The 25,077-nt window shown below is 41.9% G+C and overlaps 3 protein-coding genes and 1 long non-coding RNA gene across 5 annotated transcripts; 1 reads left to right on the top strand and 3 right to left on the bottom strand.

Annotated features, from left to right (window-relative positions):
• Positions 1-501: 501 nt before the first annotated feature.
• LOC124278538 (von Willebrand factor C domain-containing protein 2-like) lies at positions 502-20,437 on the bottom strand. 2 transcript variants are annotated; one of them, XM_046714267.1, is made up of 2 exons: positions 20,107-20,437; positions 502-664 (listed from the first exon to the last, which is right to left on the bottom strand). In XM_046714267.1, the coding sequence occupies exons 1-2, from the start codon at positions 20,372-20,374 to the stop codon at positions 519-521; spliced, it is 414 nt and encodes a 137-aa protein (XP_046570223.1). In that variant the 5' UTR covers positions 20,375-20,437; the 3' UTR covers positions 502-518. The 2 variants fall into 2 exon arrangements, with proteins under 2 accessions (XP_046570223.1, XP_046570222.1); XM_046714266.1 differs by lacking the exon at positions 502-664 and adding an exon at positions 17,362-17,522.
• On the bottom strand, positions 2,277-7,498 carry LOC124278536 (von Willebrand factor C domain-containing protein 2-like). The gene is made up of 2 exons (XM_046714264.1): positions 7,189-7,498; positions 2,277-2,453 (listed from the first exon to the last, which is right to left on the bottom strand). Exons 1-2 carry the CDS (start codon positions 7,457-7,459, stop codon positions 2,290-2,292), a joined length of 435 nt encoding a protein of 144 aa, XP_046570220.1. The 5' UTR covers positions 7,460-7,498; the 3' UTR covers positions 2,277-2,289.
• LOC124278537 (von Willebrand factor C domain-containing protein 2-like) lies at positions 15,387-16,943 on the top strand. Its single transcript, XM_046714265.1, has 2 exons — positions 15,387-15,745; positions 16,662-16,943. Exons 1-2 carry the CDS (start codon positions 15,484-15,486, stop codon positions 16,826-16,828), a joined length of 429 nt encoding a protein of 142 aa, XP_046570221.1. The 5' UTR covers positions 15,387-15,483; the 3' UTR covers positions 16,829-16,943.
• Positions 20,438-23,435: 2,998 nt separating the features above from the next.
• On the bottom strand, positions 23,436-25,077 carry LOC124278535. Its single transcript, XR_006899113.1, has 2 exons — positions 25,043-25,077; positions 23,436-23,598 (listed from the first exon to the last, which is right to left on the bottom strand). It is a non-coding gene; the product is annotated as an uncharacterized LOC124278535 (long non-coding RNA).

Here is a 25,077-nt window from a genome sequence, read left to right as displayed (position 1 = left end):
GTACGTAGCGCCTTGAGCAGGCAATGTGTCTGGGTATGAGCGCCATATAAGCGGACAATTTCTGTTAGTTTATTAGTTTCTTACAGTGTCATGTGTTACATGGTATAAAACATTTAGTCCAGATATACAAACACCGGGCCACAGAGGGCCGAAATGACACTATAAAATGTTGCAGATTAAACATTCAGTTACTATGACCAATATTAGCATATTTTGCATGCAGTTATTTGTATTTTCTATAGTTTCTCAAATTGTTTAAGAACCAATACTTGACAGCCATAAACACAAGAATCTATCACGAAAATATGTTAGTTTTGCAAAATTAGAAAAAGATTTTGCTGTAGATCGTTATCGTTGCTAAGGACACTAAAATCCTTGCGCAACACCAGGAACAACGAGACATCAATTTTCAAAGTCAGACACCAGGCCAACCTATCTGTCATGGATGGTTGAATAAGTATTGAAATTCATCAGTCATTCCTACAAACCATAACCAATTGCTACAGAAATATATTTATTCAGATTGAGGTACAATTTGCCTTTAATTCAAGGCTGCCGAAGCCGAGGTAGGGGCTACCGAAGTTACACTGACACGCAGTCGCTTTGTCTGGGTGATACAACTCGCCCATCTTGATGATGACGTCACCGTGTTTGCAGTTCAAGCCTGGAAGACAAAACATGGCGAACATGTGAAGCAGATTCATTAAAGACCGATTACGCCAGTAATACGACATTTGTACATTTGCTTAACTAACCGTATTGTAAGTTTGGAAGATATAGTGATGTGATTTACCGTGTGCTTTATGGAGCAAGGGGTACGTCGTATATTGCTGGCACTTATTTATACAAGATTCATGTTAATAGGGTTACCATTCATCTAACGAAGGGACAGATTCATTAAAGGGATATTCCACTTCACATGCTTACACAACTGAATACATCTCAACTTAGTTGAGGGTTACCTCTTTCCCGTACTGGCTCCCGAACAGGTATCGCCGCGTAACCGTTATCGCCAATACATCAGTATCACACGTGCGCAGTTCCGGTCAATTACAATTCCGGTATTAATTACCACGGTATTTGACAACAATAAAGGTGGCCGCCTCCGTGGTGTAGTGGTTAGAGCGTCCGCCCGGAGTGCGAAAGGTCGCGGGTTCGATCCCCGACCGCGTCATACCAAAAGACGTTAAAATATGGTACTTGTTGGTCCCTGCCTGGCGCTCGGCATTAATGGGTTCAACAAGGACTGGTCGGCTCGGAGTTAGTATAATGTGTCTGAGTTGGGTATTCATGCTTCACTGCGGCATGGTATCTCAGTGGGCTAGCACTATAAAACCAGCTTCAGTCTGGGCTAGTACAAGCAGCCACACGTACACATACACACGCACGCACGTCGTCATATGAGCGAAATATTCTTCAGCGTGACGTTAAACCCAATTTCACCTCACTTCACCTCACCATAATATTGTAAGTATCTAGTGTGAAGTATATCTAACCATTTCAGTTGGACGAAGAGTCGGGAAAGGTGGCTGCTAATTATGCCAGATAACTTTACCGTCAGTGTCAGGATCGCAAGAATTTCAGTTCAAGCTATAGGGCAGTATATAACTATAGGACATTATGTATCATTGTACATGATATAACAGTCGTCCATTCAATTATCAGAGTCCCCAGAGTCTTTCCAAGAGTGTAGTTCACCAAGCGATAAACGTCTGAGACATGCATCATCTCACCTCGCTGGGATGTCACGGGAATACTGTTTAAGGCGGCGTCAAACTAACTCACTAACTCAGTCTTATAGCCAGAATACTCCCTGAGTTCCCGGTATTCCTTGTTTGGACAAGATATCCATTGCGCTTTGTGTTTGGTATTGTCGTATCATACTGATCCCACATTGTCGGGTGTGAATGAATGTTTAGTAATATAAAGTGGTGAGTGAAGCTTTGTGTTTGGTATTTTCGTATCATATACTGCTCCCCATGAATGAACGTTTTAATAACATAAAGGAGTGAGTGAAGCAGACGTTACACCTCTTATAGAAGTATTCTAGCAACATCACTGTAGGGGACACCTGGAATGGACCTCGCACATTGTACCCATGTGGGGGGAATCAAACTCGGGTAATCGGCTTTAGTCACTAGGGTACCCCATAAGTGTATATCCTAGGATTGACTGGTCCAGCCTCTTTTATATTCAGCCAGCCGTCATATAGCTGGAATACTGCTATACTGAAGACACATTATTATGACTGATTATGTGAAATGACAACTCGCTTATAGTTTAGAAGATTTATTTCTGAGGTATTAGAGACAGACTAGGCCGACTTGACACACACACAGCCTTCAGGGCGTTGACACCGAATATTTGCTTGTTGCATTTACACTCGGTGTTGGCGTCGGGTTTGTAGACTTCTCCCTCCTTGATGATGTGATCGTTGTACTTGCAGTTCCTTCCTGCAACATCAACACAGACATATAATTATTGGTTTTCTGGACTCTACATGCATGGTCAAGACCATGGAATAGGCCCTACCGTTTTGGGGTAGGATAGGTTGACGAGGTTTACTTTTGTGTTGAGAATGACAAAATCCTGTTTGGGCACTGATGTCTCAAATGGCGTCGCGTAACTGTTATATAAACTGTGAACTGTAAATTGACGGATATAGCAAACTATCTTGTGGACAAGGTTACTGTAAATATTATATATGGAGCTTCTGTTATAACGGACTACAACCTTCAGCAACCGATGCTTTTTCGTAAAAGGGGTCTGGTGGTCAGGCTCACTGACTTCGCTGGCACATGTCAGCATATCCCTGTTACATTGTTACATAGATTTGTGTTCATGCTATTGATTACTGTATGGTATGGTCCAGATTCGATTGTTTACACATCACCGCCATGTTGGATAATTTTGAATTCAACGTTTTTTAACATCTTTAAAAGCATGTGTGAGAAGTACAAATAATCACCGAAATTAATCTTGGCACCAATGTTTTTGTGTCATTTGAGGCCACATTCAGTAAAATCAGGATTCAATATTCAACACTATTTGTAATACACTCTTGCATCACAGCTCATTGATGAAGTCAAGCAGGATCTAGAGACTGTCACTTCGATTTAACCCACGGACAGGAGTATGGCAATAAATCATGTTCTTGGTAATGTCACAAATAACACATGATGGAAAACAGGTCCTTGACGAACACACTCTATATTTCTTACCATTAGGACAATACTGGCAACACTGGCCATCCTTCCTGGTGGGATCCACACACATGACCATGGCACAGTCCACTATCATACAAGAGATGGCATTTCCCCCTCCACACCTGCACGGCCGGCAGGGGTTATTGCTAATGGTCTCGCCCGCATGATACGTTTTGTTACCAATGACGCAAAGGTCGTTATTGGTTGCAATGGAAGCAGCTTCACTGGTCAACAGTGGAAGGAAGCAGATGGATAGAAAAACAACATGGCTGAAATCTGTTGCCTGACTAACAGCCAGGAAGAAAAGGATTGGCGACGTAGCCTAAATTAACGCAGATAAGATAAAGAAACGGTCTGAAGTGACATGTGGCTTGAAGGTGTTCACCATTCACTGCTGTCGTTTTATGTGCACCGTGCTCAACATTACATCATATAAACTTTTATTAAATGATAATTTTATATTTGAAAATATATCAAGCGATCATTGGATCTCATCTCATCTCTTTGCAGTTTTCCTTTTAACTTTCCATACCATATGTATGAAGGATTAAACAGCCAGAATACATATTCTATATTTTCAGTGGATGACAGTTACAGTATTGAAGAGCCTTTGCATCGGTTTGTGATGGGTACATCGGTTTGTGATGGGTACAACCATTTAGACAGAACACGCTACCACGCTACAACGCCAGTTCAGAAGTTGCTGAATCAAGATTACAACATTCAAAGCCCAAGCATAGTCTTAAAAAGTTTCAATAATTGAAGGTCATTTCCGTATATAATGTATCAATGACAAGTATTGATGACCGATGTAATACACTACTTGACATGTGCTTAATGTTCGAGTGTTTTCGCAGGTTGACAATTGGCTTTTCCTTTCTTTGAGAGGCATTTTAGAAGTTGTAAAGATGAAGGAAAAGTTCTTTGGATAGTCAACTTCTTTATTGCAACTCCGATATCAAGCAGGTGGCTTTTCCTTGCATGTGTGTGGCAACTGCAGCTGCAGCTGCAATCACGGGAAGTGATGCAGATTCGGTGTAGAGCTAGGAATACGAATGTTCCGACCATTGTGAGGGAGAAGTGAGCGAGACGTTACATCTATACTCAGCAGCAAAACAAAAACGTCAATACGAATTCAAAATTAGATAGGCGTCTATGCATGGAGTGCACCAATTGACCGATTGGTGAAGGCCATTGGCACCTGGAACCAACCCTGAGAAAGGCCTGGCGCAATAAATCGGCCTTGATATGACATGATTCAGTCTCCTTTGAATTTCATCCCAAAGATGGTCAACTGGGTTTAAATCAGGACTAAGGGCTGGCCACGGCATAATGTTGACACCGTTCTGCTGTAGGAAGTCCCGTGTAGCTCTGGCAGTATGGGTCCGGGCGTTATCATGCTGGAAAATGTTGTTCCGGTGACGTGCGAAATGTGGTATGACGTTGGGTATTAGGGCTTGGTCGATGTAGCGGACCGCTGTGATGTTGCCTCCTCTCCCTGGACCAAGGTTCTGGAACACCACAGGACCCACTCTCTGGTTCAGGCCTATTCCACCCAATACCATGCTTGCACCTCTCCATGAGTCTCTTTCCATAACACATTGGTCTGAGTAACGCTGGCCACGTCGTCGCCATGTTCGTGTTCTGCCATGTGCAGTTGATACGCAGTACCGACTCTCGTCTGTGAACAAAAACAGTTCTCCATTGCCTGTATCGCCAGTTTTGGTGTTGTAGGGCAAACTGTAGACGTTCACGCCGATGACGAGTGGTGAGGATAGGTCCACAGTAAGGTCTACGGCAATGGAGGTTCCCGCTGTTAAGACGTCGGCGTACTGTATCAGTACTGATTGGTCTTCCGTGTGTTCCCATTGTCTAGCGTGCTGTTTCGGATGCCTGCATGAAGGGATTCTGTACATGCTGCCGCACAACATGGCTGTCTTAACGTCTTGTGGTCACCCTTGGTCTGCCAGTACGGGGGCGATCATTTGTGGTGTTGGTGGTTCGGAAACGTTACTGCAGCCCGTAGATGGTACGAACGTTGACCTGGGAGTGACTGGCAACGGCTTGTGCTGTGTGGCCAGTTTCAAGTCTTCCTTGCGCCTGGTTCCTCTGAGCTGCCATGAGAAGGAGCATCCTGCTGACGTTGTAATGGGAATGTTTCAACCAGGTTTGGGGGGTGCATTTTATAGGGCTGGTACTTGTGAACAGCACGTGCAGCATGAGTTGCATGGAAAACATGGAGAACATCGTACCATCTCCGAGATCAGTTTGCGTTTTTGAGACCATTTCCTGGGTTCCATTCTGAGTTTGGGAAGGAATGTCTTTGCTCAGGTAAAGTTGGAGATGTTGTCAAAAAATATACAATCAAAATATTAAATGAGTTTGCAAGTTTACAGTTTTCCGTTTCTGCGAAGGAAAACTCCAAACTGACGTTTCTTTTGCTGCTTAGTATATAATAGGTCGTCTTATCTATAGGAATGTCTTGTTCCCATATTGTGGTCAGATAATCTGAATTCGGTGAAACCATTATGGTACTTAACAAACGATTGCGTCGCCTAACCTTTAAATAATCTTGTAATTGAACAAAGGAACTTTTTACCGCGTATGAGTATGCACATGTGAACGTAACAATATGAACTTCAAGCTAAATCGTTGACACTTTTAGGTAAGCACTGGTACGTTGAACTCCAGCAGTATTACAACAGGCGAATATACACAAATTGCAACACAAGAAAGCTGGTCAGTTCTAAATACACTGAGGGTATGAAATCTGGTGTACGATGTCACGACGTGAAAGCGCCTGTTACATAACCAGCTTGTGGACAGATAGAGAGAATCGACGTTCATTGAACTTCTGTCGGGGCACCAACGCATCTTTACGAAGTCAAGTTCATGCTTTTGTCCCAGAGAGTAAAAGGAATATTAAGTTTATATATTGACATCTAAATAGGCAACCTCCTCTTGGGAAGTCTTCCAACCCAAATGACTAGCCAGAGTTATGAAGTATTTCTTTAAATAAATATACATACGATAGCTCAGATTTTACCTTTAAACATACACACTCTGATAAGCAGTTAAACTAAACCTCTCGGATAAGCATTTGATTTAACACACTAAGACCCTACTGCATTAAACATCTATTGTACAAAGGCAATAAAGCTACAAGATGGTGGTCCTGAAACTGACGTTTGTTGCAAAATCAATCGGTTGGAGGGGGGAGGGAGTCCGTTGCAAGATCTTTCACGTGACTCTGGTTCTTACATGCTGCAAGTCGTTAGAGCAAAGTGTATCATGCAAATAAAAAAAAGAAAGAAAACAAAAGTGCATCATGCTGGGACTCAACTAAGTCTTGTTCTTGAAAATCAATATACAATCTTTCATTAGAAAGGTGGCAGTTTATTGAAACAACAACCCCAAAGCCGAACTAATACATTTCGTAACAACAATTAAAGCACAGCAGTTTACGCTTTTAATGTTTGGCTCCTGAACCAGGTGTTTTAAAATAACTCCCCACTACCTGTAACACGTGCTTATTTGGTTCTTCTAACTAAGACTGACTGACTGACTGAATTTCGTTTACACCGCTTTTAGCAGTATTCCAGCAACATCACGGCGGGGGACACCAGAAATGGGCTTCACAAATTGCACTCATGTGGGGATTCGAACCCGGGTCTTCGGCGTGACGAGCCAACGCTTTAACCACTAGACTACCCCACCGCCCCTCTTCTTACTAAGAGCTTGTTATTATATTAAGATACAATTTCAGCAACTGAGGCCGAGATAACGATGGTTTGTCTTGAATGTCTTTGTGAAATTGTATGGAATTGTATCGAATGATTTGAAATGGTTACGTCAGGGACATTATTTTTAAGGGTATACAAATTATCCCTGCTATATCAAATCATAATATCGGTACTTTTTGTCACAGTTTTACACGTCAAAGTCTGACATGTCAATTGAACAAAAATATCTGCATAAATACCGTTTGGACAAGATGAACAGCACTGTCCCGGTTTCCGAACAGGGTCGACACAGATAGACGGGAAGAAGCAGTCAATCACCATACAAGCCATACGGCCACTTTGGGTGCACTCACAGGGCATGCACGCACTGTCTGTCTTTTCACCAACCATGTAAGTCTTGTTTTGATACACGCATTTGTCAACTGCAGCTGCAATCACCGGAAGTGATGCAGACTCGGAGTAGACAACAAGAGCCAGGAATATGGCAGACGACACGAGTGTTCCGATCATTCTGAACGAGATGTGAGCAATAATGGTAGGACGTTACATTTATAGTAGGTCGTCTTATCTATAGGAATTTCGTGTTCATAGTTTTAGGTCAGATAATCTGAATTTGGTGAAACCACCATAGTACTGAAAGAACGACCACGTCGCCTACGCTTGAGTAACACCTCACCTGCAGAGAATCCCCCACACAGGGGCTTGTGACGCTAATTAAATAGCACTGAGGTATATATGGTCACTGACGGGTTCTTAGAAATATATTAAAGGAAAGAGGTGAACAACATAAATCCGCCAGATCTACATGCTTATAATTGATGGAGAGCTTTTCATCAGATTGTATTTCGAAACTGATTTGAAAACATGTTTGAGTTTGGCACCTTTGATTTGTGTCACTTCTGACAAGATTGTGTGGCCTTTCTGTTGGCCTTACATGCGATATGATTTAGCTAATTCTTGCAAAACCTGACATGTAAACCAATAAAACATTCGCTACTTTGAAAACCGTTCCAGCTTTGTAGAACTCTACAGCAGGGTCATCATTGATGGTCAGGTAATCTGTACATGCTTACTATCATGTGTGCTGCCACAAGGCTCCCTGAGGCTACTCCTTACCGGAAAATTATCAAGGTTTTGGTGAACGTCTTCATTTGTTTGGTTTGTCTAGGACTATTCAGTCAGATCATGTCTCCAGTTTGAAGTCAAACAGGCGATTCATCGGTTAAATCAGGTAACTCTTATGAATATCATCCTGAATCTCATGGAGCTTCAGAGATATACCATCACACTAAGGACCGTCCATAATTTATGGCTAGGTAGGGTGATTTTGATTTATATGGCTAAGCATGTACATAAATTATGAACGGTCCCTTATAAGCATATGATGAGGACTTATTGTTTTGAAATTGAGGAGCACTGGGATGATGACATTAACATTACCTTGTTTTGTTGTCATGGTGTCAGTTCAGGAGTCCTAAGCTCTTAACCTTACTTTGTTTTGGGCAATATTGTTCGTGGACCTAAAAACATTGGCCTAATGAAAGGTGTCAAATGTGTTTGTTTAACTATGTTTCTGAATTTCTGGCTGGGCTTTCTTGAGCTTGTGAAGTTTTTAGCGGTATTTGAAATAATTCCATGAAACAGGAAGGTGGTGAAAATACGTTATGTCAAGAAATCTCACGAGAGGAATGTCTGATAAAAGTGATCGTTCATTGCCAATCCCTGGTAAACCACTGTATGCTGGGTACCATGGTCCAGATGTTAATGATAAGACAGTCCGTGATATAGACTATGTTGGCCAAACATAACTTTTTTCCATGTCTATATAAATAGAAATGGCAGTAAACCCACTCTGTGCGTGGCCACTGTTTCACCTATATATATCGTTTTAGATTGTGATGTTGATGAGAAAGGTCAACTTGTGACCTGACAGTGTGGAAACGGATATGTTGGAACAAGTATGAACTCGTAGTGACCATTTCACTAGAGTAGTGGAATAAGAATTGCATGATATTGGAACAAAGGATTAATTTGGATCGAGGACGAAGAATAATGTCACACCATGACCCCACCACAACCACCGTCAAATCTAACTCTTCCGTAACATTGTTTCGATAAGCTGTTCACATCGGCGCTTGCTGTCTGTGGCTTCAATCCATGTATAATAGCCAGAGTAGAAGTGATTACTGTACCAATAGTGAAATACTTGGATTCCGAATATCTACAAGTCAACTTCATTCATGGGGGATCAGGTTAAAACGGCCCCATGGCAAAACGGCCCCAATTTTGCTCGGCTAAAGGCGGCCCCAGTGCAAAACGGCCCCGATGTTTGACCCTGTACAATTGCAAAAGAAACGACGTGAAATATATTTGAGCATTTTATATTGACATGTAACATATATTGAAAACAGAACAAAGTCCAAACAATACACTCCTTAACGCACACAGCAGCAGTACCATTAACGTGCTTGACAATGTATTTTGTTTTCAATTTTAGTGTAATCTGAAGTTACATAATGGGAACATGGTTCACATGTGAAGGGAATATCTTCTTTGCTTGCATATTTCCTTGTATCTGAGTGCTGAAATCCCTGTGCTGCAAAGACGGTGTGTCCAGGTTTGACAACCATCACAGCTAATGGCGTGCTGGTTTTTCCGGACAGTCTTATTGCAAACCGCACAGCGTTGTGTCATTAATGAGATGTACAGTAACCATCTATCCCCATCAATAAATACTGTATATCATTGACACAGAGAACACTATGCCATAGTCTTGAGTTCATAGACTATATTTTATCATATTCATTTATGTACTATTGCTAATGTTTGTCAAAACATTCAGCTCTGTCAGGATTCACACGACAGAACAGCTGCTACTTCAATGTTGTTTTAATGACTGTATGTGTGACTTTATGGTATGGATGTATTTTTTAACAATTTGAATTCTGATTCTGAAATCTTATGTTTTATTTGTCAAACTTAAATTCTAGTGAATATTGTTAGACGATCTGTACATTATTCAGTTCGTTTGATTCATATCTTCCACATGTATTATTGGCCTCATGGCCATTTAAACAGAATAAAATCATGATGAAAATGTCAAAGCTAATTAATTTAATAAGTAATTGAAAAATATGCGTTTTGATCTATCATTTATTACTAAGGACACACATTGAAATAAAACGGATTATTTTGGGGTCATTTTGGCAAACATGGGGCCATTTCAGCCAAAACATTTGGGGCCGTTTCGACTTGGGGCCGTTTCAGCTATAACCCCTTCATGGAGATTGGGTTGTTCAACACCGCACTCAGCAATATTCAAGCTATATGACGGTGGGATTTAAACAAACGAGGCTGAACCAGACAATCCAGAGATCAACATCATGAGCATCGATCTACGCACCTGGGATACGATGACATGTGTCAACCAAGTCAGCGGGCCTGACCACCCGATTCCATTAGTCGCCTAGTATGACAAGCATGGGCTACTGATGACCAATTCTAACCAGGAATTTCACGGGTCTATTTATGGAGGATATGTGTCGCCAGTATCATTTGTTTCATGAGTTTTAGAAGATACAATGTGTTGATTCTAGTTTACTGGTATCAGATCAGAACTAGCATCAAGTATAATACATGGCAATAAACAATACTGACCCAATTCCTTTTTGGCACAAGGAGCTGACAAATAACTGAACTTTTCAGATAATTGATGATCTTGTCTGACATTAACTATTCAAAGCGAAGAGAGTCCTGTAATCCCAACATCCAGAAACAAATCCTGAGGAGTAACTATTCTGATCAAAATTACAGTCTTGTCGTCTTCTATTGAGTTGCATCTAGCAGTTCGACTTGGTGGTACTGGACAGTCTAAACTTAGGCTCAGTACTATTCTTTAACCAATCGATCAATGACAACTTATATATATATATATATATATATATATATATACATATATATATATACTCTTAGGGGTTTCTAATAACATGGTTACTATTAGCTTATATTTCCGCAAAATGACATCCTTGAATACTGACAACAACGCTATTTTCAGCGACAGTTTACTCATTGCGTCCTCCATGTGCATCACTCGGAAGCGATCGTGCTGAAAATAACATTCGGAATGGTTCTAGTTTTTGAGGTAAAGGTTCAAACGGTATGTGCGAATGTTAACGTTCGCGATTTGGTAAGATGTGTTCTGATTGGTCAGTCCAAAAGGTTAGCTGACGCGACCTTCTACTAGGGTTTGTTAGACTCAGTATAGCAGTGTAACGAATAATACTGAGCCTAAATTTACATAGACTGTGGTACAGGAGTACAAATCTAGCAGTTCGACTTGGTGGTACTGGACAGTCTAAGTAAACTTAGGCTCAGTATTATTCTTGAACCAATCAGACAATGACTACTTATTCGGGGATTTTCTCTTCCCTGGTCGCTGACACTGATCTATCAACAAACGAAACTCCGCACTAAAACACAGATATTTGACCTGCAGTTTATATATACATGTATATATATACGCTCAGCGGTTTCTAATCATATGGTTACTAGTAGCTTATATTTCCGCAAGATGACATAAACGCTATGTTCAGTGACAGTTTACTCATTGCGCGCTTCATGTGCATCACTCGGAAGCGATCGTGCTGAAAATAACATTCGGAATGGTTCTAGTTTTTGAGGTAAAGGTTCAAACGGTATGTGCGAATGTTAACGTTCGCGATTTGGTAAGATGTGTTCTGATTGGTCAGTCCAAAAGGTTAGCTGACGCGGCCTTCTACTAGGGTTTGTTAGACTCAGTATAGCATTGTAATGAATAATACTGAGCCTAAGTTTACTTAGACTGTGGTACAGGAGTACAAATCACCCAATAGAGAGATATAAGCGAGTTACGGCACGTCGTACTTCCGGTGACAAACAACGTTTCATACCTTGGTCTCATGGTTGTCAGGTGACAGTAAAGAACCGATAATCCATGCAGGAAAAACACATTTCTGATCTAACCATTCCCACATTAGCCAACTATATATTACGACTGTCAACAGCTGTGACAGCCAAGCATGGTTGTACACTTGGTCCGGTCTAGTAAAGTCATATTTGGCGTTCGCGCAATTTGGAACCAGAACTGGTTCTTGAATATACGCCTGTCACCGGAAATCTGGTACCGGAAGTAAACTGGGCCCCGTCTCGCATATCGCAAGTTGGCGCGCACAAAGGGAGCCGGGAACCAGCTTAATGCCGGAAGTAGCGCCTCGCAAGACTTACACAGGACCTATGGCATGTTCCAAGTCGTTGCTTCATATTGCATGTGAGAACCAACCCTAAGTACGACAATATGTTGCACTGCTTGGACACATCAAAGTCATGTTCCTAGAAAGTATGTAGAAACAGTGTCCAACAAGACAATTACATTTTTCAACACATAATTAAATAAAACACTTCGTAAGATTGAACCTGTACATGTTTTCTGAACCACGCATGCGCACTGTGTGTACATGTCGGCATGTGGTTCTGCCGCCAAAGGACCGCCTCAGTGGTGTAGTGGTTAGAGCGTCCGCCTGGAGAGCGGAAGGTCGCGGGTTCGATCCCTGACCGCGTCATACCAAATGACGTTAAAATATTGTACTTGTTGGTTCCTGCCTGGCGCTCGGCATTAATGGGTTCAACAAGGACTGGTCGACTCGGAGTCAGTATAATGTGTCTGAGTGGGGTATTCCTGCTTCACTGCGGCATGGTATCTCAGTGGGCTAGCACTATAAAACCAGCTTCAGTCTGGGCTAGTACAAGCAGCCGCACATACACATACACACGCATGCACGTCGTCATATGAGCGAAATATTCTCAAGCACGACGTTAAACCCAATTTCACCTCACCTCACCTCTGCCGCCAAAGTGAAAATCCATGCCCGCTCAATACAAAACAGACAGTACTGTAACTTAGTTAATCATCGGTAATTATAATCACAGCTTCACACCTCACATTTAAGTTTATAGAGTATGACAGAAAATGAAAAAGAACATGAAATAGATAAATATATGTGAATAAATACCGTTTGGACAAGTCTGACAGCACTGTCCCGGTTTCCGAACAGGGTCGACGCAGAGTGAAGGGAAGAAGCAGTCTATAGCCAGACAAGACATCCGGCCACCCTGCATGCACGTGCAGGGCATGCACGCGCTCTCGGTTCTTTCACCAATCTGGTAAGTCTTAGTTTGATACACACATTTGTCAGCTGCAGAAGTGATGCAGACTCGGAGCAGACGACGAGCGCCAGGAATATGGCAGATGACACGACTGTTCCGATCATTGCGGCAGAAGTGACCCGGAATATTGAGACGTTTACTTTATAGTAGTGTTTCTTATCTGTAGACCTATCAGGTGATTAACTTGGCGACCTTTAGAAGATCAGATAAAATGAATCAGGTGAAACCTTAGCCTGTGTCCCCACCCTTGAAAACATATTTAATGTGAGTCTTATTTAAGTCTAGAATGATTTAGCAAGTCTAGATTGCTTCAGCTCTAGGCCTGAATTTAAGATTGTTATGGGCTTTTTTATTCTTTAAAAACTATTTTTCCAGATCTGAGCTGTTAGACGAGAGGCAATATCGACCTCAATACCATGTGGTCATCTAATAATATTCCCTCGAACCCCTTTCCATACTGATGCTGATGGGGCGGTGGGGAAGCCTAGTGTTTCAAGCGTTCGCTCGTCACGCCAAAGACCCGGGTTCGATTCCCCACATGGCTACAATATGTGAAGCCCATATCTGGTGTCCTCAGCCGTGATATTGCTTGAATATTGCTAAAAGCGGCGTAAAACTAAATTCACTCTAATGCTGATGAAAGGTTATTATCTGCTTGATCTTCAGATAATGTTGTTTTCCATGTGTACGAAATGTACTATCGTAGAATATTGTTTTCGCTTTAAATGTGTAAAATGCATTGAGATATTTGCATTACATGCACGTTTGTGGAGAAGACTACTACGGCATCGAGCATACGACTTCTCCTTGATGTTGCAAGATTCTTCACGGTATTAATGTCACTACTTCCAAGGGGCGGTGGGGTAGCCTAGTGGTTAAAGCGTTCGCTCGTCACGCCGAAGACCCGGGTTCGATTCCCCACATGGGCAAAATGTGTGAAGCCCATTTCTGGTGTCCCCTGCCGTGATATTGCTGGAATATTGCTAAAAGCGGCATAAAATCAAACTCACTCACTCACTCACTCACTGCTTCCAAATCTTATTAACACATACTTATGCTTGTCGTAAAAAACGATTAACAGGATCGGGTAGCCAGGCGCACCCCAAAGGTTGATGTATACCATCGTATCCCTATTGCGTAAATAGATACTCATGATGTCATCACTGGATTGTTTGGTCCACGCTCGAATATTTACAGACTCCATATAGTGTGATGTTGCTGAGGCGGCGTTAAACAACAAACAAACAAACAAACAAACTAATCTATCCGAACACTTACTCTGTTGTCAGTGGATACATCAGAAATGGGTTCTGCCCTCGAAATCATGCGGGCGGTGGAGACGCCTAGTGGTTAAAGCGTTCGCTCGTCACGCCGAAAACCCAGGTTCGATTCCCTACATCGGTACAGTGTGTGAAGCCCATTACTGGTGCCCCCCCCCCCCCCCGTGATATTGCTGGTGTATTGCTAAGAATCGGCGTAAAACTAAATTCACTCACTTGAAATCCTGCAGATTAGTAATTTCAAATAGGTATGAATGGATGATTGGAAATCGAGGAAAGTATAAGGCCACTCTTATTTAGGTGGTGTGTTGTCATGTGCATATAGCTCCTGGTCCCAAATCACTTGAAGGTAGGCAACGTTGGTCACGGAAGACCTAGGATGGGTGACTGGTTTGGCAGCTTAACTCCTGAGAGATTCTAGGATGCTCATGTCCTACCAAGCACTCGTAACGCGTTGTCTCACCTCAAGTACTTGCCTCTCTTCGCCCAGCAGAATGTGGGTACCCGATGGGATAAGGCATATGACTATTACTCTTTTATCACTTCACATGCATATTGGTTTATCCGGGGTAAACATGTCTATGGTATAGTATGCGCTTAGAGTTCAGCGCCAGATGTGTTGCCTTATTATTGTTACACAAGCTCAATTAGGACTATATCTGTGCCATCTCTTATTTTCTCGATAAAATAGACCCATGAGAGTTCAGCGCCAGATGAGTTGCCTTATTATTGTTACAAAAACTCAATAAGGACTATATCTCTGTCATCTCCCATTTCCTTGATGGAATAGACCCCAAAACAGACTTTCGACAGGTTAGGAGTATAAAGATATATTTTGCAAAGGTAATTATTTGCCTTGACACCGGTTAGCGTTTTCACTCCGGAAGCCATATCTTCCTTATAATTATTTTATCCTAGCATTATTTAAACACATGCTGACATAATTCATGGAGTCCAGTCACCTGATCAATTCCTGATAAGAGATTTGAGATTCCCTCCTATATAGGCTATCAGTCCGAGTAGAAGAAGACACATTTGCTGTGGACTGACTCTATGATGGCAATTAGGTTAGCTGTCTGTACCCTTTTTGGGGGGCTCTTCTCCTTTATAATAGAGGGTGCAGTGATCAGCCATGAGAATGGATGTGTAGTCAACGGGGTCACTTACAAGGAAGGGGAACGCGTAAATAAGAACCCATGTTCCCCCTGCACGTGTAGTCAAGGCAGGATGATGTGCATGGCCATTGATTGTGCTCCTCCGATGTGCGTCAACCCTGTACGGAAACCAAACCATTGCTGTGGGACTTGTCCAGATGGTGAGTGATGTGGCATTGCTCGGTATGTGTGACGTGTCATTGTTCAGTAGTACGTGTGACGTGTTATTGTTCAGTACGTGTGACGTGTTATTATACAGTACGTGTGACGTGTCATTGTTCAGTACGTGTGACGTGTTATTATACAGTACGTGTGACGTGTTATTGTACAGCACGTGTGACAGGTCATTGTCCAGTACCTGTGGCGTGGCATTGTACAGTACTTGTGACGTGGCTTTATTCAGTACGTGTGACGTGTCATTGTTCAGTACGTGTGACAAGTCATTGTTCAGTACATGAGACGTGTCATTATTCAGTAGGTGTGACATGTAATTGTTCAATACGTGTGACGAGTCATTGTTCAGTACGTGTGACGAGTCATTGTTCAGTACTCGTGGCGTGGCATTGTTCAGTACGTGCAACGGGTCATTGTTCAGTACATGAGACGTGTCATTGTTCAGTAGGTGTCACATGTCATTGTTCAGTACGTCTGACGAGTCATTGTTCAGTACGTGTGACGTGCAATCGTTCAGCACGTGTCACGTGCCATCGTTCAGTACAATTTACGTGCCGGTGTCCAGTAAGTGTGTTTGATACATGTGAAATGATATGTTTAGTATGTGTGACGAAAGACTGGATATCCCCCTATTGCTAGCAGTATTCACTATACAATGAAACCCGAACTGCTAAAATTCCATTTTCATATCGACACACACGTAAAATTTGCACTTTGATTGCACGTGAACTAGTGAGTGTTGTTTGATGCCGCTATCGGTATTCCAGCTTTCTCCTGGCATGCTAGTGGTTTACAGCATTGATACATAGCGTCAAAGAAGAACAACGTCACAGTAGAACGTTCAGTGTCTCTGTTTTGTGCTACTGGCTTTATTTATTCATTTCTTCATATATTTTAATTCAGGAAACAACTGTAAATATAAGGACGTGGTCATCAAGTCGGGGGATACGTACCATCCTGACACCAACACCGTGTGCAGCTGTTCTACTGACTTCTCGTATCTGTTCGGCCCACATGGACACGAAGCATTGTGTGTGCATAAGTTAACTGGCTTCACTGGCTCCGTGTAGTTACATTCATCTTACTGTCTTAGAACCGTACCACATCGATGGTTAAATAGAAAGTGTGTGTTACATCAACTAACTACTTGCTATTATATTCTTAATAATTCGCTGCGTACTGCTATATTGTTTGTTCTCTCTCATCATTATTCTTGTTCAATGGCGGAGGTCTGTGACCAGTCGACTCTGGACGAGACGAGCCAAGACGAGGCCAGACGAGACCAGACCAGAAAGCGCTTTGAGCGTGCTTAGATGTGTACAAAAGCACTATACAAGTGGAACTGTTATTAGCATTATTACCAGACCAGACCAGACCAGACCAGACAGACCAGACCAGACCAGACCAGACCAGCCCGACCTGACCTCCCTTGATCTGACCTGACCTCCCCTGACCTGACCTGACCTGACCTGACCTGACCTCACCTCCGCAACGATCCACGCAAAAGAGATTCGTAGGCACGAACGCCCAACTGATCAGTCATGGGTAGCTGAATGATTATTGAAACTCATCATTTATTCCAAAATACTTTATCAGAGCGATACAAATGTATTTTTATTCACATGGCGGTGCATTCTGCATTCAAGCCATGGATCCCGATTCCCAGGCTGAAAGGACTGTTGTTGCATCGACACGAGGTCGTCGGGTCAGGGTTATACACCTCGCCCATCTTGATGATGACGTCACCGTGCTTGCAGTTCCAGCCTGGAAGTCAAAATATCAACAAGTGAAGCATCTTATTGAATGTCCCAGTGTTACACAATTGTTTACTCAACAGTCGAACTGCCATGATGATTGATTGTTGTTTAACGCCGCACTCAGCAATATTCCAGCTATATGGCTGTGGTCTGTAAATAACCGAGTCTGGACCAGACAATCCAATGATCAACACCATGAGCATCCAGCTACGCAATTGAGATACGATGCCCTGTGTGAACCAGGTCAGCGAGCCTGATCACCCGATGCCGTTAGTCGCCTTTAACGACAAGCATGGACAAGCATGGACAAGCATGGATAAGCATGGACAAGCATGAACAAGCATGGAGAAGCAAAGACAAGCATGGACAAGCATGCAAAGACAAGCATGGACAAGCATGGACAAGCATGGACAAGCATGGAGAAGCATGGACAAGCATGGACAAGCATGGAGAAGCATGGACAAGCATGGACAAGCATGGAGAAGCAAAGACAAGCATGGACAAGCATGGAGAAGCAAAGACAAGCATGGACAAGCATGGAGAAGCAAAGACAAGCATGGACAAGCATGGAGAAGCAAAGACAAGCATGGACAAGCATGGAGAAGCAAAGACAAGCATGGACAAGCATGGACTTCACGGGTCCCAAGTATTATATGGAAGGGGGACTAATAATAATCATAATGACAACAGCTGTAACACTTTTGAAACACTATATATACCCATAATATAGTCACAAAAATTGCACAATCGACTCTGATTTTAGGAGAGACTTCTTATGGATGGGGAAAGGGTTTTGTTGTTTCTACTACCGTGCGCCTCTGTTGTATATCCAGTGATATTATTAAGCGCTTGCTATTTTTTCGAATTTGGCCTGTGATTGTTACAATGTGTCTTCCATCTCTGCTTACGTTTATCTTTTGTGAACCTTTACTTGTATAATTGCTTACATGATATCTTCCAGAGTACTAGATAAAAACTCCATTTTCCCAGCCTGAGCAAACGCCATAATAACAACTCCTCTTGAATATATAAATAATGTACATAAAACAGTACCTAATATTTTCACACTCACGTTCTTGTCTTCAGGCTCTTAGTAATATATCATGTTAACATCCATTTTAAATCGAAATAATGGAATTATAATGATCTCTGCTACTGGCCAATACGACATCATCCTCTGTTGGTTACCTGGCCATGTTGGAACATGTTGGTTACACAACATCTGATTCTGCTGCTGAGGCAGAACTCGCCAGTGTGCTGTGACACCACGTTTGATGCCATGCACCGATTATAAGATGATAGATGTTATCAGAGATCTAATGCAAAATAAGGGTGACACCCAAGCAGGTATCAATAACTTACGTAAATTTATGCAAACTATCGTTAACACCTGTTTGAGTTGTCAGATTTGCATGGGTCATCCTGTGACGATGTCGTGTTGATCACAGTAGTGAGTATGGTTTTACGCCGCTTTTAGCAATATTTCAGCAATATCACGGCGGGAGACACCAGAAATGGGCTGCACACTTTGTACACATGTGGGGAATCGAACCCGGGTCTTCAGTGTGACGAGCGAACGCTCTCGCCACACAGCTACCCCACCGCCCATGTTGGCCACAGCAGATATATATAAATAGAAGAAGCATTCATCGAAAGTTTTGTGTCCCTTGTGATGAAAGAGTCACGGTCATGTCGTGCTTGTCCTAGATTTTCCATCACAAGGGATTACAATTTCACAGTTCCATCCTTCAAAGGATCTCTTAAGGTATGTTATCATTTAAATCTTAGTTTCTTAAAAGAAATCGTTTTAATTGATAAATTTGGATAATATGTGTTGCAATTAGTTTTACGCCGCTTTTAGCAATATTCCAGCAATATCACGACAGGAGGCACCAGAAATGGGGTTCACACTTTGTGACCGGGGAATCGAACCCGGATTTTCGGTGTGACGAGCGAACGTGTTAACCAATAGGCTACCCCACCGCCCCTGGTAGGATGAATAAATAGCTGAATTTGATAATAGCCACACCTTCAAATGGTGTTGAAATAAAGGAAACTATTTCCCCAGAGAAGATACGTATGTCCCATTTCATTCAAAGCATTTTTCATCCTCCGTGGTTTTAATCGTAGAATATAAAAAATTATGTGCTTTTAATGTTTGGCTAATTTTCTGAATAATCGCCAACAACTAAAGGAATGATGTACATCCAGCTAGGGTCCATGGACAGTACTGTAAGTCCCCATGGTGCATAGTATGGTGATCTACTTTCAGTTGTTGGCGATCTATAGCCCGTTTTATACTGTATTACCCTGAATAGCGATAAAATGTAATAACTTACATGCTAGTTTTAAATCTATATCTGTGATATTCTAATTGTTTTACTGTCATTTGTTGACTGATTTTACAATCAAACAATATCTATTATCCACGTGTGACTTGTGCTAGTCACGGATGTCTGAAATATGTGATTCTAAATCTGAACTCGCTCACTCTTACATATCATGCTCATACCATTAGTCATACTGCTGCCTACATATTTGCTTATGCAATCCTATTTGCGAAGGCTATTGGTATGTTGAGATTAACGAACCATTTGGACAGGTTGAACAGCACTGGTCTGGTTGTTTGACAGCGTCTACACACAAAGCAAGTACGCAGTCCACGTATACACAGGCAGCTCGACCGGAAGCTCCACAGAAACACCTCTCGCATGGAGTTGGTTTGAAATGCTCGCCAAGCTTGTAGTATTTGCCATGGCGTTCGCATGTGGTAGGAGTCGTTGTGAGGGTGACTGGAGTGGTGTTGATGACAGCTGCCAGGGCTGAACTCACCAAGCAGAGGAGGAGGATACCTATCATCTTTGGCTTGGGGCAGCAGGCTAGAAAGGTCGATCAACTGTTGGAATGGTTGTTTCGTTGTGAAAATCGTTATCTGTCTTTCAAGGTATAGGTCACCTGATTTGGCATGTAAAGTATGTTTGATGAACACGTGACATTTAAGGCTGGTCACTTCCAATCAGATTTCCAGTGGCACCTATTGAAGTTACAGATAAGTGTAACTGATTGATATGTGTTCGCGATTAAAATCTATATTATATCCGAATATATAACAAGTATATAACTCGATCTAGACACTTTTTAATTTGGATGTCACCACTTCCTTCGCGAGACGTTAGTACTTACGGTGACAAACAACATTTCATACCTTTCGAATGGTCTCGTGGTTGTCAGTTGACAGTAAGGAACCGATAATCCTGCCGGAATAACACATTTCTGATCTAACCATCCCCAAATTAGCCAACTATTACGACTGTCAACAGCTGTGACAGCCAGGCATGGTTGTTCACTTGGTCCGGTCTAGTAAAGTTATATTTGGCGGTCGCGCAATTTGGAACCAGAACTGGTTCTTGAATATACCCTTGTCACCGGAAATATGGTACTGGAGGTAAGCTGGGCTCCGTCTCGCACATCGCAAGTTTGCGCGCACAAAGGGGGCCGGTTACAAGCTTAGTGCCGGAAGTAGCGCCTCGCTAGACTAATGGAGGTACATGGCTTTAACAAGGAACCATTGTATCCCAGTTGATGCTTAAAGGCCTACCCAGACTGTCACGAAAAATGCATCACCAATATTGAAAATGCTGGGTTCCGCAGGTTCAACTTTTGAACTTACATTATGACCCGGGACATATTGTGATTGTAATGACACTCCAAATCCCAGGAATCATTATTGTAATGGCGACTCCTACAGTCTCACAGATCTCCGAAACTTTTTCTTCGTCCCCACCCTCATGTAATGCTTTGAACCTTAGAAAGTCTTGTCATTTTTAAAGGAGATCTTTCTTCGTATAAATATAAGATATTTTCGAAAATGTTATTCTATGTTCGAACATGTATATCCCACTAAGGGATTCGATATGATTAACGAATGAAGACTCATCACAGAGACAATAGTGCTCAGTGTGACGCTAAACAAACAAGCAAACAAACAAAACAAACAAACAAACAAACTGAAAATAGAAATCATTTTGTTTGAGCATGCAACGTTTTGTGCAGTAGGAAACGTTGGGAAACGTTGGCATATGTGTGAGTAAAAGAAATGACCAGTGACAATGCAGCGATTCATCTTACTAACGGCGTTGAATGTATATTGTAATGGGCATTGGGGTTGCGTTCATTTGGTTTGATTATGCACTGGCATTCCGTTCCGTAGCCTTGCCTAAGATCCGGGTTATAATTGGTCTTCAGCAACCCGCTTGTCGTAATAGACGACTAACGGGATCGGGTGGTCAGACTCGCTGACTTGGTTGACCCACGTTATCATATCCCAATGGCGTAGATCGATGCTCCTTCTACTAGGGATTGTTAGACTCAGTATAGCAGTGTAACGAATAATGCTGAGCCTAAGTTTACTTAGACTGCCAACTGTGCCAGAAATAGCTGAATCTACTACTGCTTTGTTTCACCACCCAAGCAAAATATTTGTGTACATAAAACATTCCTAACTTTTGAAACCCAGTTCGAACTACCGTCACTATCATACAGTAAAACCATATTATAAGTCTTCCTAACATCCTTAAAATCTCTGACCTATTACCATTTGAGTTGTGTGTACTAGTACAGGGTATAGGCCGCACTGACCTAACACAGCATATGTAGGTGTCTTTATAGCCAGCTGTACACCCTAATAAGGTGGTAAGGCGTCTACCTATCCCGCTAAAGGTTCGATCCCCGATGGAGACACCTAGGTTTGCGTAGTATGCTTGGACAAGATACTTAGAGCCACATTGTCTCAGTTCACCCGTTCGATGTGCTGGCAATGTGAGTGTTTACAGCTTGTTCAGTTTGACCTGATCAAGTGAATATTAATGATATGCGTGACCGTGTCACAACTGGTTGGGTCTATTATCGTGAAGGGGTGCACCTTTATCAGATGATTGGTGTAAACGATCGAGTGGACTGATTGCTGTGCCCATGTTGTAAATTGGGACAGAAATATTGCAGTTGAGCATGAAATAGAAAAAATGGTAACTGAACTGGGTGTAGAGAGTGATAGCGAGAGTGAATCGGATTGTGAAAGTAACTGAAGTCCGTAAGTTTTAAAGTTATCAAACCAAACTAACTCATATGACTGTATAAACAATTCAATTAAAAAATGACATGATTGGGTGTTTTTTTCTGAAGTGTTGTTTTCCGGGACAAGTTCTGTAACAAATCTATGTATGCATGCAACATTAATAACATTCTCTGCACCCCTATTTAATGAAGATAACCCGATCTGCCGTTTGTGCCATTTGACCTCCCGGGTCATGCATATGTAGAGTAGCTCAGGTCAATCTGAACAAGCTGTAGTTCATTGCTCCTAACAGGCAGCATGGGCCAGGGAGTTGAAACAGTATCATAGTGTCCTATGACCGGGGATAGTAATGTACGTAGCGCCTTGACCAGACAATGTGCCTGGGTATGAGTGCCATATAAGCGGACTATTTCTGTTAGTTTATTAGTTTATTACAGTGTCATGTGTTACATGGTATAAAACATTTAGTCCAGATATACAATACAAACACCGGGTCTCACGGGGCCGAAATGACAACTTAAAATGTTGCAGATTAAACATTCAGTTACTATTACTGTAGAAATTTTGCATGCAGTTATTTTTCTATAGTTCCAAATTGTTTAAAAACCCATACTTGACAGCCATAAACACAAGAATCTTTCACGGAAATATGTTAGTTTCGCAAATTTCGAAAAAGATTTTGCTGTAGATCGTTATCGTTGCTAAGGACACTACAATTCCTTGCGCAACACCAGGAACAACGAGACATCAATTTTCAAAGTCAGACACCAGGCCATCCAATCTGTAATGGATGGTTGAATAAGTATTGAAATTCATCAGTCATTCCTACAAACCATAACCAATTGCTACAAACACATATTTATTCAGATTGAGGTGCAAGTTGCCTTTAATTCAAGGCTGCCGAAGCCGAGGTAGGGGCTACCGAAGTTACACTGACACGCAGTCGCTTTGTCTGGGTGATACACCTCGCCCATCTTGATGATGACGTCACCGTGTTTGCAGTTCAAGCCTGGAAGACAAAACATGGCGAACGTGTGAAGCAGATTCATTAAAGATTGATTACGCCAGTAATACGACATTTGTACATTTGCTTAACTAACCGTATTGTAAGTTTGGAAGATATAGTGATGTGCTTTTGTAACACTTTATGGAGCAAGGGGTACGTCGTATATTGCTTGCACTTATTTATACAAGATTCATGTTAATAGGGTTACCATTCATCTCACAAAGGGACAGATTCATTACAAGGATATTCCACTTCACATGCTTACACAATTGATTACATCTCAACTTAGTTGAGGGTTACCTCTTTCCCGTACTGGCTCCCGAACAGGTATCGCTGCATAACCGTTATCGCCAATACATCAGTATCACACGTGCGCACTTCCGGTCAATTCCAATTCCGGTATTAAATACCACGGTATTTGACAACAATAAAGGACAGCAAAAGATAATTCTTCGCGGTCAGTAACAGAAAAGAGCAAAATTGAAGATAAGGTTATGAGCCCTACAACAAATTTTGAACTTAGTCACAGGATCTATATAGTAGCAAGTTTAAGTTCACAAAAGTCGTTAACTGTTTCATTCCCTATCAATGTACTGTAAACACACACTCAACTAGTCACACAGTCAATTATTCGATTTTACTTTATAATATAAATATATATTATTTCTCGAATGACCTGAAAAATTCTGAAATGGCGATAACTGTTACAGATAGTTGTGATAAAACTCCTATTTGTACTGCCATGATTCCCTTCCGCCGCGTTATATATTATAAAAACATGATCGGCGGCAGTAAACGGGCTGAACACATCGGTGAATAGCTAATTAAGTACTATCATTATTAATTGCATTTCATTAATGTAACGAACGGCGCAGTAATTTTGTAAATACCGCTAAAATATTGCGATAACTGTTCGGCAGCCAGTACCATTACTGCTATGTGTCAGTCGTATTCTTTGTACAACAATTGAGATCATTCGTACCCTGGATACTCAGCCTTGGCCTATTTTACACAAAACTGGACCATTGTTGCCGTGAGGCGAAATTATCATCTCTGTCGTTGCTGCTATAGTTGCTGCTTTCGACATTATACTGCCTCTCTGTTTTGTACTACCACTCTGAAATTTGGCAGTGATCTGTACCGAAGTTTAAACTTAGTTTATTTTAGAATACAATTGTACATCACATCTGTCTGTTGTATGTTGGTGTCACATCGCGCTCTTTACAGATTTCTCGGCTAACGTAACATTACTGACGTCTCTGCTAACATGGCTGACACATAATTGATGATGGAAGATGGCTTCCATCTCTGCTTACATTGCCATTCTACATCTTTGCTTATGACACCGCTTACATTGAGATTACTTACATGATCGTTTACATGGCTACTGACATCTCCACTTAAACGGTTGGTTACATCATTGCTTATATCATTGCTTACATCTCACCATTTGGACATGTTGAACAACACTGGTTTGGTGAT

This window comes from Haliotis rubra, unplaced genomic scaffold (genome assembly GCF_003918875.1).
Source record: "Haliotis rubra isolate DU_JTF1 unplaced genomic scaffold, ASM391887v1 Scf2392, whole genome shotgun sequence".
NCBI lineage: Eukaryota > Metazoa > Mollusca > Gastropoda > Lepetellida > Haliotidae > Haliotis > Haliotis rubra.
The sequence above is the reverse complement of the archived record's forward strand: the minus strand, read 5'-3'. Positions and strand labels throughout refer to the sequence as shown.